The 15069-nt window shown below is 49.9% G+C and overlaps 1 protein-coding gene across 1 annotated transcript; it reads left to right on the top strand.

Moving 5' to 3' along the window:
- Positions 1 to 393: 393 nt before the first annotated feature.
- On the top strand, positions 394 to 12258 carry FGF16 (fibroblast growth factor 16; the record flags this gene model as incomplete). Its single annotated transcript, XM_082488187.1, has 3 exons — positions 394 to 919; positions 7359 to 7462; positions 11800 to 12258. 3 exons carry the CDS (start codon positions 394 to 396, stop codon positions 12043 to 12045), a joined length of 876 nt encoding a protein of 291 aa, XP_082344313.1. The 3' UTR covers positions 12046 to 12258.
- Between the last annotated feature and the right edge of the window lie 2811 nt (positions 12259 to 15069).

Here is a 15069-nt window from a genome sequence, read left to right on the forward strand (position 1 = left end):
AGGCGGCGGCGGCCCTGACAGACCTGGCCCGGCCCTGACAGACCCGGCCGGGCCCGGCTGGCCGCCTCCGTGCCGGTTCCCGGGGAAAAGGGGGGGGAGGGGAACACAGGCGGCCGCCGAGGAGGATCGGAGGCTGCCGGCGGTGCGGGGGGGGGGCTGGGGCGGGAGCGGCAGCGCCGCATCCCCGGGTGCGTGCGGGGGCTCCATGATTTCATCGGCGGCTTGGCGGGGACCTGCCAAGAGCGGTTATGCCTCACTGCGATGTGTAGCTTTTTCCTGCCATTTTTTTTTCATAATAAAAGAGGGAGTGAAGCTTTTTTTCTTTTTTTTTTTTTTTGAAAGGAAAAAAAAAAAGCCAAATGGATCGGGGGGGGGGAGCAATAGCCAAAGGGGATGCCAGTGAGGTGTGGCTTGCATTTAAATATCCAATATGTCAATGTAAGGGGAGTGTGTACGTATATAAAGTGCAGTTTGCATCCGACGGCGGGACACATCCAGCCATGGGAGGCGCGGGGAGCGCGGGGCCGGGCCGGGGCCGGCGGCGGCAGCAGCGGCAGCAGCGGCAGCAGCAGCAGCAGCAGCAGCGCGGGGCCGGGCGGCCGCAGCCCGCGCTCTGAGGGTCCGCTCCGCTCCGCCATGGCCGAGGTGGGCGGCTTCTTAGGGGCGCTGGACCCCGACCTGCACGGCTTCCCCCCGGCGCTGGCCGGCGGCGGCGGGCTGCCCCTCGCCGACTCCCCCGGCTTCCTCAACGAGCGGCTGGGGCAGATCGAGGGGCGGCTGCAGCGGGGCTCCCCCACCGACTTCGCGCACCTCAAGGGCATCCTGAGGCGGCGGCAGCTCTACTGCCGCACCGGCTTCCACCTGGAGATCTTCCCCAACGGCACGGTGCACGGCACCCGGCAGGACCACAGCCGCTTCGGTAAGGGGTGCTGGGGGGGTGCCCGGCCGGCCCCGGGGGAGCAGGTGCCCCCGCGTACAGAACTCGTTACCCCGCTAATATAAATCATCCCGGGACGGATATAATTAGACTCCTAAACAAATGCGCTCACTCCCCAGCAATGCGGGAGTTTTTATTTCCAATTTCCTACTCTCCCGGCGCTCAGCCCTTCTGCAGGTGCACAAAAAAACGTGCCTTAGCAGGAGAAAAAAAAAAAAAAAATTTTTTTTTTTTTTTTAAAAAGTGTGTTTGTGGGGGTGACCAGCGCTAGGACTGCCTCTGAAGTTAGCGGTGAGGGCGGCAAAAGAAAGGAGAGAGCACGCTGGAAAAAGAAATGCCTACCTTTTTCATACACCCGCACCCCCCTCCCCTCCCCCCCGCCGCCCTTTTCTCTTTTTTGGCCTCTGCAGATATTTGTGAGCGGATTTCTTTTACTTGCATGAATTTCATTAGAAGAGTGTCTTCCCCAAAGCGGGCAGGGAGCGGTTGGCTGGATGGGTGTGAGAAGCTCAGTTTGGGGAGGTAGTTGGAAAGGAAAGGGGAAGCTGGAGGGGGGAGAAACGCTTAGGGGACCTCAGAAAGAAAAGAGAAGATGGAACAATAGGCGGAGCGCCGTGGATTTACCTTTCTGCCCGGGATGCAGCTGGAAGACTGCAGCGCCTGTATCAGTGTCACACAAGAGCAGGGATCTCTAATGAGACTATATGTAATCTTCAAAAAATGCATCCCAAGCCACAGGCGAAGAAGTACAGTCAGTTTGAGCACAGCTAAGAAAAATTCCCGCTACTTCAGCATCTAGTGCAGGTGTCTGTGTAAGCTATCAACAAGTCCCATGCCAGTGATCTCAGCTATGTTGTCAACAGGTTGCAAGAAGTGCTTGCAAGACTTTTTATAGTTTTCAAGTGATTTAGCTCCTCGGTGTAAGGAATTTTTTTTTTGCCTTTACTTGTTTGCAACGGGTCCTTTCTGATACTTGAGGAATGCTGCTGCTGCTGCTGCTGTTGTTGGTAGTTTAAGGCAGGTTTTTGGAACAATTGGAGAAGCTTATCTCCGTACTGCACTTTCCATAAACACCAGGTGCGTGCATAGCATGTCCCTGCCTAAATCAACAGGAAAGTCATAACCTGCGGGTCAGAGTCAGGTAGTAATAGGCTTGTGGGCAAAGCGTTCTTTAATTGCCTCCCAAAAGACACACATCTTTTAACCTCTCATGCTGCAATACACGATGGGCTTCCACGTTAAAAGAAACTGAAAGCAATTGCATCTGTTTGATTTTAGTTCAATCTGCCACGTAGTATTTCTATCAGTTCTTTTTACTTATCTTTGTACAAGTAAACAGCCAGTTTCAAATGGCAGCATTTGCCTTGGTTCCATTTTTTATGAAGACTGAGTAAAATAAGTGTATGTCCAAACAAACTTTGGAAAAATGCATTAAACGGGCTAAAACTTTTCATTAATTTTGCACGCTTAAGCTGAAGTCACACAGTGCGTTCAATAAATCGAAACATTGGCATTCCCTAAGTGTTTTAGCAGTCAGCATCCAGCTACGTAAACTAGACCAGACTTCAGATATAAAATATTATAGTTTTCTGCTTCAGGGTTTTCCCAGAGGCAGTGTAAAATAAATAGTTATTTGTTGTAATTGCAAGACAAAGCCCCAAAGGATTAGACTGGAATCCTTGTGTTCAGATAAAGTTGGACTGAACCTCGCTTCAGCAGAGACTCAAAGCAATAACGTATTGGCACGCGGTATTCACCATCTGCATTCAGTAGCCATGAATATTTAAATTCCAGTGTTACTGGTATGGTTCGTATTAGGATGTCATGTATCAATGCATTCCTAAATTTTGCATGCAGCAGTCAGAAGACAGTAACTTATTACAGAAATAGGCAGCCTGAGCAGTTCTGGGGAGCTACAAAACTGTGGTGAGGGATACAGAGGTAGAGGTGGGTTTCAGGGTAGCAGTTTAAAGCTGCCATAAATCTGGGGAACTAGTTACAAATCCAGTATGGTGGTTTGGTGGATCAGGCCCACGCGGCTGGAAGGTGCTGCCTGATATCACGAGCAGATAATTAATGCACTCCATGGATGGCTGCGACACCGCAGCAGAGGCACGTATCCAGCTGCAGATGGGATGTAGGGTGGAACCGGACTTTGCATCCCTGTCTCCTAGTACTGGAAGGGGTTCAGGAAAAGACGGAAAGTGTCTGCACCCTCCCATGCTCAGACATCCCAAAAGTTACCCGATGTGCAAGACATCCAAGTCTTCCAGAGAGGAAAATAAAGAGCCAAAGCCCTGGTGATACAGAACAGAGTACCGGGGTCCTAAGGGTGAGGGCTGAGGGAGGGATTCTTTTGCACCACAGCATTCAGGGGATGTGCCCATAAGGCACAGAGGACGTAGCAGCAGCATCTACCCACACTGCCTGAGCAATGATGGTAACTATTCCCTCTCATCTGTCAAGGACTGAAGTGTTCCTAAATCACACCTGTCTCCCGGAATGCGATATTTTATGCTTGTGAAAATACAGATTCATGCAAGAACAATGGGGGCGCAGCTTATTTTTCCTAGAGGAGGCTTAATGCAAAATTTGGTGAAGCCCTCCAGGATCATAGGAAGAAAGCTCATTCTCACACTAGAGAAGTGCCCAAATTCACTCTCTGAACTGGCAGCTCTGCCTAAGTCATCCCAGAAAGAATAAAGTGTTTTCGAAAATGTATCTGTTCTCACTGCATCTGCTAAGAACCTTCCTGTACAAAGAAATAAAGGATGGTCAAAATCTGGACTGGCATTAGCGCCCCTATAAGAATCCTTCTGAGAATGAAACCAAGATAAATTCGCCAGGAAGATCCTCGCCAGGGGGAATTGCTCCTTTCCTGCCTCATGCCTGTTTTACAGCAGCATTAAACAAGTGACACCAAGGGTGCTACTCTTAACTGCAAGCAAGGAGAGAAAAAGGCCCTGAGTTTGCACTGCAGACTAATGAAGGCAGCAAACGAAGCTCTTCTCGGCTACGAACCTGCTAATGGATCTGTAACACAGTCTCCTGGAGAAGCTGATGAAACCTCCGGAGAAAGTTTTGCTGTAGATTTTGACATTCAGACCGTAGCGCACCTGTTGCTGAACAGTTGTTGAGGTTTTTAGCCGAAGCTTTACGTTTGTAGCCATTAATACAACATCTGATGTTTCTGTGCCCCTGCTCTTGAATACAGTCATGTAAGAAGAGACAGGTGCAAGGAGCTGAATTGGGCTTTGAGGGATGGTTTATAGTAAGGCGAGAGCGTGCGGGTCCGGCCGCAGCAAAGCTTGGGAGATTATTCAGTGCTTTGGTGGTAAATGAATCCAGTCAGAGTCTTAATCAAATCTCTCCAAATATTATCTAGAAAGGCTTAAGGAAAAACCAGAAGGAATAATCAAAGCAAGAAAAAAGAGGCGAGTCCCAGGGAAAGAAAAAAGAAAAAAGGAAAAGGAAATAAAAAGCATGTTCTACCACAAAAACACACCGCTACAACTGGAAAGAAAATTCTTGAGCCGGCCCCAGTGGCCGCTCCCTGTGCTGCTGGAGATCAGATGTACGAAGCTGCAATTTTGTCTAGCAATTGGAGTGAGTTAAGGACAGGATGGATATCCGCCCACATTTTTTCAGCTTTCACTCTGTCTCCTGACTTTTGTGGGTTTAAGTTACGTTCTTAATGTTATTTCAACATAGTCTTCTTCCGTGCACGTCTCTAAGTGCCACTCAGAGATCAGAAAAGGGGAATATTGCAAGGGACATTGTCAGAAGAGATCGTCACAGGCACACCTTGAAGAAATTTTGTTTGCAAAACCAGCAAGTATTCACCCCATCTGCACCAGGCGAGGGGTGTCTCACCCACCCGCTCAGAGAGGGAAGACTCTAACGCTACTCCTAGGTTACTCCTTACCAGGTCTTGGAGACTCAAGAAAAGCTCTCAGTTTCCCTGCCTTAGACATTCCTTGGTTTCTAAACGGGACAAGTAGCATTTCCCTGCTTCCCAGGGGTGACAGAAAACAAATTAAAAAAAAAAAAAAAAGCTGGTGCTGAGGACTGTGTTTGTACCTATAGGAAGGTCCATCTACTGCTCTCCAGTTATCAGATATTTTTCACTTGAATATCCAACTTGTCTCCAGCCTGGGAAAGACTCCCCCGTTTCTGGGTATCTCTGTACTCCTTTCCCCCATATTACTTTTTACACTCTCCCTCGTTGTTGCCAATCTTCCTTCACTCCCTTCTTTTCAAACAGTGGTTGTCATTTCTTCCTGCAGATGGGAAAATGGAAGCACACAGCAGTTCGGTAACTCCTTCCACGTGCCAGAACTGGTGGGTAGTGGAGGCAAATGACCACCCCACCCCTCATCCTGCACCTCTTCCCTCCCCGTTTGTGCTTCTTTTCAGATAAGAAACCACAATAACTGTGTGGGAGTGAGCACAGCCAAAATAGGGTCCTGGTTTGCCTGTCTGGCTTGGGAAGGATGCGTTCTCTGCCTGCTCCTGGCTTTTCTGAAGGCAATATGTGTCCCCAAGCCGGGGCGTGTAGCTGGGCATATTTCTGCCTGGAAAATATCTGCACTGGTCCATAAAGCATGTTTGCTGTCATTTGCTTCCCTGTTTGTTTCGAAGAATTGCAGCTCCCAAGTCCATATCTCATCTCCCCCATCCCTGCAGCACCCGCTGGCTGCAGGGAGGGCTGGATTTGACGCATGACCCCCAGAGTAGGCAGGGCAAAAGGAGGACAAAAAGTCTGATATAAGTTAGGAAGACTAATTCTTGCACCCAGCTTAGTTGCCAGCATCTGACTGATGAGCCTGGGATGAGCAAAGGGGGACAGAGGTGTCCATCGCCGTCTGGTTTGTCCTATATTTAGGCGGTGATGCAGTTACTGTCTGTTATCTGAGTTATCGCATCTCCCCGCCTGGCCGAGCAGAAGACACATGCCCCAAGCTGAGGGGTGACCGGGAGCTGCGACTGCCGCTGAAGTCAGCCGGCTCAGGTGGCCGCTCGTCACGCGGTGATTTTAGACTCAAGGCATACTTTTAAGAGGAGCTCTGGGTGGTAACCTGATCAGAGCGGCAATTGCTCAGGACTGGACGTTTTGGGAGCTATATTAAGAGACCTGGAGCCACGCTAAAGGTTAGAGCAACTTTGTCCTCCTGTCAATGGAGACGTCTTGTCCAGTCGTTAGATGGGATGGTGAAAACCCTCTTCCTTCCTCTACTGCCACCTCCAAGCTAATTAATTCAGCACTGGACACGGGCAAAGACTGCCCATGGCCTCTAGCTAGGGGAACGTGTGATATCCAGAGTCTAACACAGCCCCACTATCGCCTTGAGGACGTTTTCCTGTGAAGTTTGAAGGTCTCCACCACTTGTGATGTTGGCTTTGTTCAACCCAGTTAAAAACGCACCTACTTGGGGGCTGTTTGTTTTTAAGTGCTTCACCAAGCGTTCTCCTGTTACAAGTCTACCCTCCATCAAAACAGCTGCCATCTCCGTTACCGGCAGCGGAGGTGCAGCAGGCAGCGCGGCAGACCCCGCTAATTTCTTTGCCAGAGAAAATGAGGCCGCCCCTCGTTATTTCAAGTGTCCGACACCATCGTTGTAGGCTGAAGCCCACATCTAAAAGGGTTGCTCTTGCAGAACCGGGGATGGCTGGGACTGGGAAGAGGCTGGGGCAGGCAGCAGGACATATGGGACAGGACGGGGTGTGTGGCAGTAGCGGTGGCAGGGGGTGACAGAGGAAGGACCAGCAGCTCCCCAGCTCCGCAGGCCGCAGAGGAAGATGCATTTCTACCTGTGTATATCTGAAGTTGGATTTTATCCCTGTAGCTTGCATGTATGTACCATGTGGGGGTGGCAAGTACCCCACTGGAGCACCAGGACGAAGACTGCCCTCACAGACATCTCTTCTAGTGCTTTCTACCTATTTTTACTGAACTCATCACTTTAAAACATGTAGGACCATCATCTCAAACCAGAAGCCCCATGTTGACAAAAATCACTCTCCTTTTGGTGAAAAATAAAACCTGGTGCGGTAAAAGCCACCTGAAATTTCTAGTGGGCCAGGCACAAGTTTCTATATCTTCCTTCTTGGTGATAATGAGGAAAAAAAACCCTTCAAAATCAAAACAACAAAACCTAGCAAACCTTTTCTCATTAGAAATAAGAAATGAGTAATTCCTCCTGGGCAAGTCAAATTCGCAACACTGGGAAGAAGCCTAGGGTGGAAATCGGAAGATTGCACACATATGGGACTATAAATTTAAGAACTGTGTTGTTATAAATAAGGAAAACGGGGTCTGTAGGAAGCTCTGCAAAGGTTGGGAAGGGCTGGTTCACGTTTGTCACTGGCGCCTCGTGTGGGTTTTATCCTCTGTGTGATTTGGACTTCTTTTCTGTTTTAGGGATTTTGGAGTTTATTAGCCTGGCAGTGGGGCTGGTGAGCATCCGTGGGGTGGACTCGGGACTCTACCTCGGCATGAATGAGAGAGGCGAGCTCTATGGGTCGGTAAGTGTAAGGTTTTGTGCTCATTACGACACTGTATAACACACACAGCAATACAGGCTGCGGGGACTCATCGGTGTCACGAGCGGTCTGTCACAGGCTTCCGAATTCCTTGGGCTGCCATATACCTCCGTCCTAGCCGTGATGCTGCTGTTGTTATAACATAAACGATACATATGAAATAGGGCTGTGCAGGGAGGGCACAGTCGTGTGGCGAGAGCCCATGGTGGTGCCCATTCCCCGGCTACCGCTTGGGGCACTGCCTGGGGAGCTCTGGGGCTTATCGAGCCTTTGCCTTTCAGAAATGGGGTGGCAACAGTCAACTAAAAGCAGAAGGGAAATTTAGCAGAAAACCAGGGAGTGCTTGTGTGTTTTCATTGCCTGAGTAACACATCAATTTTATTCTCCACGTGATCAGGACCTGCACCTATCTGCAGAGTTTACATTTCTATCGTAGCTCTTTAACAGCAGCTGAAGTTGTGGTCTGAATGTTATTTTTTTATAACATTCTCTACAACTCCTTTTAGGACTTTAGAGGGGTTGCTCATAATTTTCTAGAAATGCCCTTTTCAGACTAAAATTTGCTATGTTTTGCCAAAAACCAAGTGTAAACTCTGTGTTAGTTTTTCACTCCACGCAAACTCCCAAATACCTATAAATTCTTCCTAACATCACCTATAGCAGATTCTGCCTCATCCTGTGCTGCTGTAGGACAGAGAGAGCAGAAGACACCCCATTTCCAGTCCAGGCTCAGATTTCTAGTGGCAGCTTGCAAGTTTGTCCTCTGCTCCCTTGGTTTGGGCCGTGCTCTTAGAGCCGGGGCTCGCGGGTTGCACTGCCGCAGCCGGGACCAGCTCTGGTCCACCTCGCTGCTTTTCTGCCCAACGTTACTGAACCCGTTCCACCCTGTAAACCCCTTTGATCACAGGCAGGTGCTCTGATGAGGCAGCCCCAAAAAGAGGGCGTATGTCAGGGGTTTGCCGGATGAAACACCCACACATGGAGCGAAGGCTTCTGCAAAGCTCAGCCAGGACTGCGGGGGAGGGGAGCTGTGAAGAGCTTTGGCATCACGGGTAAAGTCTCCATGAACCTGAAGAGACCCGAGCTCTCCTCAGCTTCTTCCTATTTAATTAAGTGTTAAGACTTGCAGTCAAAATGTCAGGCCTTAACAACCGGGCAGAGGTGCTCTGAATTGTTTTAACTCAACTTAATATAAAATAGTTGTTTCTATTTAGATAGAAGAATCACTTCTATTTTGAAAAATTAATTGCATTCTAGATAGCCGTTTTTAAGTTTCCTTTTCTGTAGCTGCTGCACTTCATTGGTGCTTTTTCTTCAGATGCCCCATTGCCTTTAATTCAACCCATCACCTGTGATTTTTTTAAATGCCTCTTTCTAGATCACAGAACTGCCCTGTGTGAGGATACTGATTTCTAAGGATGTATCACAGTAAATTTAGAATGAAATAAAATAAACCAGTTTTAAACCAAAGCAGAAGGGCACTTACTTCCTTTATCCAAATCAGATCAATCTCGTAGTGTAGAAATGTAAACTCATGTAGTCTGCGTATAGAGAAGCTTCCAGAAAACCTTTGCTTAGCAAACAGTAACAGTAACCTGTGACTTTCCATCATCTTTTCTTCTCCCATTCCCACCTGAGACTGCCACAGACTCTTTGACTAGTTAAGATGCAGTTACTGATGTTTAGATGAGATAATCAAGTACTACCATGTGCCGATAACTGTTCTTTTTCCACTGTATTTCTGTAATAACATCTACCCTAAGCAAAAGTTAAATGCAGAGACAGCTGTTAAATTACAAATCTGTGAGACAGAGAAAAAGTAAAATCAAAACACAAAAAAGTTATCTTCAAGCCCACTTCAGAAAGCAGGGCTGGAGCCTCTACCCACCCAGCAGCGTCTCTCCTGTCAGACCCTGAGGCTGCTCAGCAGCTCCCGGCGTCGCAGCTTTTAACTTGCGCCTGCTGAAAAGGAGGACACAAGCCTGTGGATTTCCTTCTGTGCTCTCAAACCCCGCAGCTCTGATTGTAAATCAACAGTTTCATGATGGGTTAATTAAATTCTAGGGCCTGTGTTCATGTTACGGCGCAGAAAAAAAAATAGGATAACTTTTTACAACACTTCATCTGCAAACAGATTAGACCTGAAGATGTAATCATGGGCATTTTCTCTCTGTCGCTGCATCTCATACACCAGACAATACACTGACCGGGCGCTGCAGGGACACAGTCAAACCACCGATCCAAACTGTGCAGAAGTCACGAACCAGGTCCCCAAATAACCCTGGAGTTCTAAAATCTGGGAGACGTGGGTTGTACAATGATGGCTTTTCGAAATCAAAAGCCACTACAGTATTCTTAATTAAAGGTCCATAAAACAGCGCCCGACAACAGCATTAGCATTACAATGGTATTTTAGGAGATTACAGTACAGCGGTATTTTTGAATTTTCAGCAAGTTTATTATTTCACTCTGTGCCAATTTTGCCTGATCTGTGTGTTGATAGAGGCAGAGCCAGCCAGTCCCGCAGCGACACGTGGAGTCCCCTCGGGACAGACAGCTTTTCTGCCTGTCCCCGTTAACCTTGTGCCAACGTTTCTCTTAAACTTTCCTTCGATTTCGGAAGTGCAACTAATACTTAGAGCAGCAAAAGTTGCAGGCAGCACCTTCGCACGCTGCCTGTGCGGCATCGGGCTCATTGAGGAGATCCCAGGGCTTGGAAAGAAAGAAATGGCACCTTGCAGAGTCACCCCAGACTCCTTTACACAAACCCCGTGCCTCCCACCAGCCCAGTGAAGAGCAGGTAAACTGGGACTCAGCAGCAGCGCACGAGTTCAGCCCGTCAGCAGTTTCCAACATATTTTGAGCAGATGGCATCCTAGGGGAAGAAAAAAAAGCCTTTATTTATTGATGGATCTGGGAAGGCAATCCCCTGGTTGCCGGTTCCCCGGGTCTCAGATGGCAGGGGCTGTGGTGTAAGCTTTTGGAGGGCTCACGACTCACCTCGGGGTTCATTTAATTAACAGCAAAACATTCAAAACAGGTTCTGAGCGCAGGTGAGCTCCTGGATCATATTACAAAACATCTACTGCAGGCAATAACATTTGCTTAGCACTCTGAACGCCCAAGACAAGACACATCCCCACCCACACACCCCCCGAATAGTTTACGGTGTAGGTATGGTGTTTGTAATACTGTAGCATCCTACGTTTGCAGACTGCCTTTCATCCTTGCCCACGTCCCCCCCTGGCAGCCCCCCTGTGGGACAGGATGGGACGGGATGGTGGGTCCTTCTGTGACACAGCACAGTGGCGCTGGCAAAGCCACCCACATCCTCACGGGGCAGAGGGACAGTCCCGCTCCTCGCTGCGGCCGGGCATGTCCCTGTAGGTGGCACGGGGGATATGGGAGGAAGAGGGAAGGAGCGACGGGCATGAACTAAAAAGCCATCATCAAGTGGCCGCTGCCGACAGCCCCCGGCTGTAAGGGTTGGAGGGAAAGGCTGGTTGTGGCCACGGTGACACCGGTGCCATCCGTCCCCCCTGCCCAGCGCGGGGTGCACCAGCCATGGGCTGCCACACGTGCCTCACATCACCTATTGCCGCCATAAATCTTCCCCGGGGTTAGACATCCCCGCAGCGCTGCTCCCCATCCAGACCTCCCCGGCTCTTGTTATGGCCTCACATCACAGCTATCGGGTGCTTCAGAAGATGAAAGGCCCGAGGAATGCTTTCATTCGCCCGGCGCGGTGTATATACCCTTCTGTGCCTTGAACTTTCAAAGCGGCGCTCGCTTCTGCTTAAACCCTCCAGCCGCGGTGCCCGCTTCTCCCCCCGGGGCTGCGTCTCACCGCAGAGCGCGGTGGGGCTGCACGGGCTGCTACGGGGGGACGCGGCTGCGGGTGGGCAACCCTCCGCAGAGGACACGGCACGGCCACCCCGGCAAGCTCCACACTCACACCCCCGTCGCGGAGATCTGCCTGTCAGGTTTAAGAGTTTTGCCCCAGCCCTGGTTTATTTTATTTTTTTTATGGGGCATCTTTGCACAATGCACACCCGCTTTCTCCTCCTCCTTTCGTCTCCCTCCTCCTCCAACTTCGGAGGATTTTGGGTCCCGGCTTGTACAGCTTGTGCCCGTTTCCAGCTCTCACCCAGGGGAAACATCCCCGGCAGCGCAGCCCCCATCCTCAAGGGAGGCAGGAGGAGGTAGTAGCTGGGAAAATTACAGGAAAATAAAGTGAAGGAAGGAGGAAAAGACTTCTTTTTCTTAATTTTTGACACAAATGTCTTTTTCTTCCCCCTGCCGCCTCCGCCCCACCGCAGAAGAAGCTCACGCGGGAGTGTGTTTTCCGAGAGCAGTTTGAAGAGAACTGGTACAACACATACGCCTCAACCCTCTACAAGCATCCCGACTCGGAGAGGCATTACTACGTGGCTCTGAACAAGGACGGCTCCCCCCGAGAGGGGTACAGGACTAAGAGACATCAGAAATTTACTCATTTTTTACCCCGGCCTGTGGACCCTGCCAAAATACCTGCGATGTACAGAGACCTCTTCCACTACAGGTGATGTTCCCTGCAGCTGCCCCGTCAGTGTACATACTTGGGCTCCCAAGCTTTTTCCCAGAGCACTATATTAATAGTCATTCCATCATTCCTGTAAGCGTAGATGACATAGGAAAGCGCTTACATTGAATTCAGACACTGCTGTTCCTCCTTGTTTCCAGCGTATATCGAACCTGGGTTATTTATGGGGGTGGGGGTAGGGGAAGGGAGGGAACCCTACATATAATCTTTCGTTTTCATTCACTTTCTTTACGCGGTTGCTACAAGAGAGGCCGAATGTTCAATGTTACGGTTGCTTAAAGGAACAAGCAGGCGAGCAAACCTGATCACCGGGGTGGGGAAAAAAAAATAAATACTAAAAATGAAGAGAAGGAAAGAAAACAAAAGACCACAGAACTGCTGCGGATGCTGCTGCTAAGCTCGGGATGGTCACCTGCAAAGAAAAAGCCTTTCGAGTGGTACCCTGCCTAAGCAGCCCGGGAGTTTGCTACGTGGATGATGATGCTACATGGACTGGTCCTGACGCGTGGGGGTTTTTTCCTGCTGTTGGGGTGGGAATGGGGCGAGGAACATTATTCAGATGTAAGCATGGATGCTGTGCATAAGGACAAAACTATTTATAAAATGTATATGATATTTATTTTATATATTTATTTATTTCAAAATAATTTTATTTTTAATGAGAGATGCTATGACCGGATTTTCATCAGGAAGAATAAGGTCCTACTGAAACAGGAAAAAAAAAAAAGAGTTTTAAGAGCTTATCGGCAATAAAATTGTCTTTATATTGTAGATTTCTTGCTAGCCCTTTTTTTTGGCACTCTTTAACAAGTAACCCAGTATTTCCCCATCAATATGACTATTAAGACCATCTCTAAAAAGGCTTCGTATGGGAAAGATAAATTACCTAAACCCCAAACTCTTGTACCAGGATGACATCAAATTACCCCTGGAATGGACCCTTGGAAGCGGCACCCTACTGAGCTGCCTGGCTGGGCGTCTGATGAACCACAGTTTCCAAGAACCACGAACCCACCCCTCTCCTTTACTCGGATACGGGCAAAATCGATCCTCAGGCCACGCAAAGCACCAGGCACGGCTCGGCTGTCGTGGCCGTCAGATGGGATTGTCCCAGAATGTGCGGCACTGTCGCTGAGAAGGGAGGGACCTTGCGGGCAGGTCGGCGTCCTTGTGCTCTCCCTCGCCTCCGCGGCCCCTCGAGAAGCACCGGCGCAGCTCTCGGCGCAAGTCGTCGGCAGCTGAGATGCTTTGGCAGGTGACACAGCCGCTGTGGTTTAACTGTCCTGCCGGAAATCAAGCGGAGAAATATTCGGAGCATCTGCTGAGTGTTTGGATGGACCCATCAGTCCTGCAATAAACCTACCACATCTCACACGAGACTTACCTGAAGCATCATGGAAAAGCAGTGAAGAAGTAGAAAGCAACAAAAACAGTTTAAAAAACCCCTCATATTTTAGCAATTACCATGGATGAGGATCATCCTTCATCCCTTCCAGCAGTGGTTAGACCTTCATGCCCTGCATTTGCGCCCGCTGCCGGCGCTGTGCCGGAGAGCCGTGGCCCTTCTCCGGTCAGGCTGGCCGGGCCGGTGAGGCTCACGGTGGAGGCTTTGCTCTGCAGCTCACGCCAGCAGCCAGCACAGGCCCTCGGTGACACTTGTGCCACACGTCTGCCCTTGCTGCTGGCTCGGGACGGCGCAAAACTGCCGGGGAAGCTTCCAGGAACGATCCCGGTTTATTTTTTGTCCCCTGTGGTCAGCAGAGAGGGAGTTTAGCACTCGGTGGGAGCAGGCACTTTGCAGCACGGATGAGAGCTTGGTATGAAATGTGGTCCTCCATAGTGTGCAAAAATAGGTATGAATACAGATGCAGTGACTTCCAGTCGGGTTTTCCTTATCACAATTGCAGTTTTCGCAGTCTTGTGTCTCAGCCTCCCCCTTGCAAAGCAGTCGAGGTGAAATCTCAGCTCCTTCAGCTTCAGTCCATGAGTTCCCAGGGCCCTTTCATTGACCTAAGGGACGACCCACACCAGCTTCTTGAGCCATGCTGGTAACAGAGCGGCAGCCCCGGTGCCCGGCCCTGCTCCCGGCTGGCTCTTGCCCTTTGCCACCTCCCATGTCCCTTCACTGTCCCAGCTGCTCCCGCGCCAGCCACAGCGGGTCCAGAGCCACCAGACGATCACAACGAGGAGATTACAGGAGCTTTACCTTGAATGATCCAGACATGAAGGAATTTAATCCCGTGTTTGAAATAAAAAGTGGTTATTTACCTTCTTCCTCTGAGTCACTGCTGAAACATCTCATCCTCAGCTGCCGTGCCGGGAGCACCATCGCTCCCGAGAAGTGTCCTAAAGTGTACTTTTGACCTTCTCCCGTGCGAAGGGAAATCCCTCAGACCTCGAGCTTCGCTGTCCTCCCCAGGATGATCCAGCCTCCCTCCAGCCAGGGCTTTCTGTTGAAGGTGAATCTAGCAGTTAAGATCCTGCTCCTCCTCTTCAAAATGAAGGTCAAAACCTGATCTCAGCAATGCCAAGTAGATTTTTCACCAACTCGAAAGGGAGCTGGTTTGGCCCGTGGGGGCAACGTGATGGACTCGTTCGTCCGATACCCGGATTGAAGAGCTGCCTCAGCAGAGCCTCCCGCTGCGAAGGGACGCGCAGGTGCGAGGGATGTTGTGAAACACCTTTTCAGGATCTGGGTTCAAAAAAACCTCTACTTGGCAAACAACAAAATCCACAAAGAATTTACTGGAAACCCCTTTGTAAAGGTCGGTGTCATCTGCCGTGTGGGACGTTCTCTAAAGGGGGGATTCAGCATTGCTAAATCCCACCCGAACGGTGGCTTTCAGCAGGAACTTACAGGGTTCGGTTCTGGTTCAACAAAATACTTAAAGATACGAGTAATCTGGCTGACCGGAGCTTAGTAACAGCAGAGTTCAACCCCTGCAGGCTTTGGCTGCACTTTGTGCATGACGGGGAGCCGTCAGCGATGCGCAGTGGGTGTTTTCAC

The sequence above is a fragment of the Vanellus vanellus genome, assembly GCF_965231255.1.
Source record: "Vanellus vanellus genome assembly, chromosome: 10".
Lineage (NCBI taxonomy): Eukaryota > Metazoa > Chordata > Aves > Charadriiformes > Charadriidae > Vanellus > Vanellus vanellus.